At 51.4% G+C, this 5461-nt stretch overlaps 1 protein-coding gene across 1 annotated transcript; it reads left to right on the top strand.

Moving 5' to 3' along the window:
- The first annotated feature begins 985 nt into the window (after positions 1-985).
- Positions 986-2555, top strand: LOC139055644 (uncharacterized). Its single transcript, XM_070533171.1, has 2 exons — positions 986-1135; positions 1389-2555. Exons 1-2 carry the CDS (start codon positions 1062-1064, stop codon positions 2374-2376), a joined length of 1062 nt encoding a protein of 353 aa, XP_070389272.1. The 5' UTR covers positions 986-1061; the 3' UTR covers positions 2377-2555.
- The last annotated feature ends 2906 nt before the right edge of the window (positions 2556-5461 follow it).

The raw sequence follows: 5461 nt of genomic DNA on the forward strand, positions 1-5461 counted from the left end.
GAGGTGTATCTCACAGAAGTACATGTGAGATACACCTCACTTCAATTCTCTTTTGCGGGTTTACGCGTCTTCATGGCGAGTGGTGGGCAATATTCACAATTTTGCTAGTAAAGGTACGTACCCCCCCTCATTTGCATAGAAAGGTTACCTTGGGTTGCCCCCCCCCCCCTGAAGAAATATCCTAGGTATGTGCCTGGTGTATTGCTACCTGTAAATGCAATTGTGGCAAACACTGTGCACAAGGCGCCGACATACATCCGCAAAGTGCACGCAGCATGTCCCCATGATGTCCTTCGCCGATATGCAAGGGATGTTCGCAGGAAACCAAAAGTTCGGCCTCACGGTCGTGCGAGAGACGTATTCCACACATCCCTGTCATGGCAGCGGATGTCCAAGAGAGGACGTCATTTTTGTCACGCACCGGTAGAATGTCGTGGTTGTACGCAATGGCTGTAGCGGTAGATGTAATTTTGTTGGCAATTAATTGCGAGAAAATAAATTAATCTGACGCATTGAATACTTTAGCGAAGCACCACCGCAACACGGTGCAGCAGTGATGTCTCCATGCGTGTACGCCGACTCACCAATGTCGACGGCTCCACTGAGACACTCTCTGAACGTTGTGAACTGTGCACGTAATTTCATTTTTCATTATACTCACCTGGATGAGCACGCTGGGCATGCCCCGAGGCAAAGGTCTCCAAGACCCATTAAAGAGCCTGTCTCTTTGAATGGCTGGTGGTTTACGGGCCGCGGTTATCCGGTAGGACTGTTTCGAGGTTAATTTAGTGACCGGCTGCTGATTGAAACGTACCAAAGCCAATAGCAGCACGATCGAGGTCTCCCGAGATGTCAAAGCTTCGTCATAGCTTCGCCTCACCATTTTACTACGTGCTGCCGCCTGCAGCGTGCAGAAAAAGCGCCGTGCGAGCGTCGTCCCGCGGCTGCCAGAAAGACAGTGGCGAACGTGCACCCAGCGCGCTCTCTCGGAATGGCGGCACGCTGCAGCAACAAACACGTGCCCTGTGGCAAAGAGGACGAAGCGGCCTACGATTTCGGCCATGGAGGTCACGTCGTCCCAGCTTCCAGGAGACGCTGACCGGCAGCCCTGCCAGGAGGGGCCCACCAACACGCGGTGAGCGGAGGAGGCCAATGATCCCGACATAGTGCGCGGCTGCGTTGGCCGCGTCGACGCGTGCGTCGCATAATCTGGGTCGCTGCGCTCGGGCGAGCCGTTCATAGCATGGCCGATAGAACGGGGTCGGGTTCAGGGTCAATCGCGTCGCAGAACCTCCGGAGCCAAAGGCGACGGTAGCGCCCATTGACTGACTTATCGCATTTGCGGTTGTTTAGGTTATGTCGATTTAATGTGCAACGCGTTAATGCAGTGACGTCCTGCTGAAAGCGCCGTTCAGTACAACTACCGGCGGCGGTGACGAGTATGGCAGCACCATGGTCCCGGGCCAGCCGCAGTGGCCGTACCCCTCGGGCGAGGGCGGCGACGTCGAGGCCAACCAGTCGGAGGCCGAAAGCGGCCTGGCTCCGGCCTGGTCGCTTCCTTCGCTAGACTTCTCCGCCGCCGACGCCCTTCTGTGGGAGGGCGACGAGGCAGAACCGAGTCTACCGCTTATATCAGCTGAAACGTCGACAAGCACCGCCGGCTTTGCCTCGCCGTCCTCCGGCGGACAAGAGGGCGACGATGACGCGGACGAGCACTCAATGGCGCTCAGCCTGGACGTTAGCTGCCAGCGCGCAGACTTCCGGGCCACGCCCAGAGCCCTGTCGCTCCTCAGGGACTACACGACAAAGTTTGCGCAGCGACGCTACTTCGTCGTTCAAGTCTACCAGAGGCTCAGAAGCAGCGACCACACCTCCAACCGCAGCAGCAGCAGCAGCAGCAGCAGCTACGCGTCAAGCACCAGCGCCAGCCCGATTCTTCCTCGGACGCACGTCTGCGCGCTCCACGATGCGTCTCTGCTGCCTACGAACAAGATGCTGGAGCACTGGGTCGAGGTCCCACAGGAGCCGCGCATGGAGCCGCGCATGGAGCTGCGACACCGACCAACGTGGGCGCGCCTCTGGGCGAGACTGCGCGGGCGTTTGCAGCAGATGGTCAAGTGCTGCCGTGACCGGGCAGAGCGACGTCGCCGAGCGGGGCGCGACTTGGGTCGTAGACGACGTGATGCAAGCCCGGCCGGTCGTCAGCTGTGCAGCGATGGCCAGGGGGCGAGTTCCCTGGACAACCTTGACGAAGTCTTGAACAACCTCAGTTCCGACGAGCTCTATAAGGCCGGCGCCATGTGTTGGCACGTCCGCAGGATATATCAGCGGAGCGTCTCCTACCTGCAAGCCCTCTGGCGCTGGCGCGGCCTGTAGGTGGACCTGCCACGACGCGCTGCCTTGGGTGCATTTGCTGCAGAGTTTCCAACTGACGCATCCTATCGAGGGTGCGGCAGTTGCACCAGCACTGCAGTGGCTTCGCTTGCCACTGAGGCGACATGCACTCTTTTGTCGACATTAAAAAAAAGTGTCCTTGTTTTTCTTTCAAAGGTGAACACAGCCTCGTGTCATCTCCTAGTTTTATAATTCACTTTTATTATTCTTTCTTTTACATCAATCACAAACACGTCTCTGGGCGCAAAGCACGTGCCATATGATACACTCTCGCCTTCTTCCGGTCGCGCTCCCCAGTCCCTTCTCCGCCTGGCAGAGGAGGAGCAGCCCACCACACACAAGGCTTTCAGGGGGGAAACACTGCAGAAGCAGCAGCAGAAGCAGACACGCACACACACACACACATGCATGCTACGTTTTCAGCCAATGAGTGGTGGTCACACAACACAGTCCTTTGTATCACCCTTCGAGCACCCCCCTCGCCCCCCCCCCTCGGGCAGGTTGCGACCTCAAGACAATGCAGCGCTCGCAGGGCCTAGACAGAGAGAGAGAGAGAGAGAGAGACAGACGTAGGGTGGGGCACCCGTGGAAAAATACAGGAGAATCTCGGAACCTCTGCACTCCCTCAACTAGGCCTGGCTTTGTGTTTGTACTGTTTGCAACGACGTGGCGCAAACAATAGGCGCTGTAAACGAGTGATAAGAGCTGCACTACATCCCTGGGACGACACTTCTTTCATGGCACGCAGCGCAGATGCGTAGCACATACAATGCACGCTGTGGCACAGCAGCATGTTCCAGGAATGAAACACTTGCAATGAACTTTGACTATTACAGTGAGACGAGGAGCGAAAAAAATGATAAAGGTGTCTATGACTAATATATACTGAATTTACTAGTATATATCTAAAAAGCACGATTTTTTACTACTATAGCAATCAATCAATCTAATGTTTATTATAGTGCACATGAACAGCTGGGGAGCCATCGTACTGGTGCTCGTAAAAAGCAATATGTGAGAGAAAATGTACAGAAAGCATGAGTGCCCTAGATAAAATGCGAGACAGAAGAAACAAATAAGGAAAGTGAAAACGAGGAAGGGTAAAAGGGGGGTTGTTCATACATGATTATCTATAGTCACACAAAACACAGGAAATAAACTATGAAGTACGTCAATACAGGTACAATTCTTATTGCATGTTTTTGGAGTCGAGTCACATATAGCACAGACTCTAATGCAACAAGGCCAGACAAAGAATGCAGAATGCTGCCTGGTATACTGCTGCGGAACGCACAATTGCATATGATCGAGAAGCTTTGGCGAATGTATAATGCCATGGACAACCTTATACAGCAACAAAAGGTCTGATTAATTAAGCCTTGAGTCAAGAGGTGCAAGTTGAGGTATATATGAGAAGGCTGAACTATGGTCGCCAGAATGGCAAAAGTGGCGCTTGGAGATAGATATCAATTTATTCTGGGCACGTTCAATGAGGTCGGAATTAGATATGCAAGTTGCACCCAATCTACAGAGGCACCCAATCTACAGAGTAGTGGAAGGCACACAGCAGAATACGATTTCAGAAACAGAACAGGCGAGTGGAAATCATGCAATATACGACATAAAATTCCAAGAGCGTGACGGGCACGTTGTGTGGATATCAGTGGGAAGAGAAGCTTAGCGTTTTGTCGAAGTACACCCTAAGATCTTTCATTCCATCGACCCTGGGCAGTGGAACATCCCGAAGGGGGTATGCAAATTGCACATGGTGCGTTTTCCGCATATAACTTAATGACCAATTTGTTTTCAGCACAACGCTCTGACAAGGACAGGAAGAGACGACAACAAAGGCTGGTTATGTCCATACACATGAAAACAAGGTCTTCATTGACTGATAGCGTGTGTTGTTGCCTCTTCCTGTCCGTGTCAGAACGTTCTGCTGGAAAGCAATCGTGCCATGTGCAACCAGGCAAATATTCTTCTGAACTTAATGCCATAGTATTTCAAGCATTCAAGAGTACCTGGTTGTTCCTGCACCAGTTTGAGAGTGAAAAAATGTCTTTTTGGTTTGTGAACGCTGTTGACTGTCTCAAATAGTTTTAGGTCGTCGGCACACAAAGCTATGCTGTTCATTTATAAAAGTGTTCTGAGCACTAACAGAAAGCAAGTAATGCAATACCGATTCAAATACTTTTGACGCACTGCAGAGGATAAACATACGCTGGCACTTATTAACTGCATGTCCACAGCAGCCGATTTGTGCATGGCCAATGTCCATGCTACCTTCCGAGTGCAAGAAAACGTACCAGACTTTAGGGAAAAATTGAAGGTGCTTGTGAGAACAGGGAACAAGTATGCTTCTATACGTCTTGAGCACTGCGGAAGGAAAACCATCAGCACCACAAAAAAGGGAAGGTTTGAGGCGCTTCATACACTTGAGAACAAGGTCTTCATTGACTGATAGCGTACGCACCGTGCCACACAGAGAGTTACTTGAAGCATCTTTTACACCATATACAGAACATAAAGGTTCTGCAAAGTCATCAGCAGTGTTCGAGACAATATCATCATTTTCATCAACGAGGCATATACATCACTGGCACACTCTTTAGAAGAGTGAGAGCGCACGTAGCTCAATATGTATTTTGAATCACGTGTCACGCTGGCCTAAACACATTCAGTGCAGTCGTAGTGATGATTGTAATAATAATATAATAATAATAATCTTAGTGGTAACATGACACTCCAGATTGCCCGCAAGACTAAAAAGAAAGGCTGATGTCTGTGTGCTAGAACATGTGAAAGTCAGCCAACTAGAGCAGGAACTTGCAGGGTGCAAAACACCCCCTCCACGTGGAAACACACACACACACACACACACACACACACACACACACACACACACACACACACACACACACACACACACACACACACACACGCACACGCACACGCACACACACACACACACACACACACAATTGTAGAGCACGGTACACGCACAGACAGTCGACGGATGCACAACACGCAGGAGTTGCAATAGAGTTCGGTCGCAGGAAAGGGGAGT

This window comes from Dermacentor albipictus, chromosome 2 (genome assembly GCF_038994185.2).
Source record: "Dermacentor albipictus isolate Rhodes 1998 colony chromosome 2, USDA_Dalb.pri_finalv2, whole genome shotgun sequence".
In the NCBI taxonomy this organism is placed as follows: Eukaryota; Metazoa; Arthropoda; class Arachnida; order Ixodida; family Ixodidae; genus Dermacentor; species Dermacentor albipictus.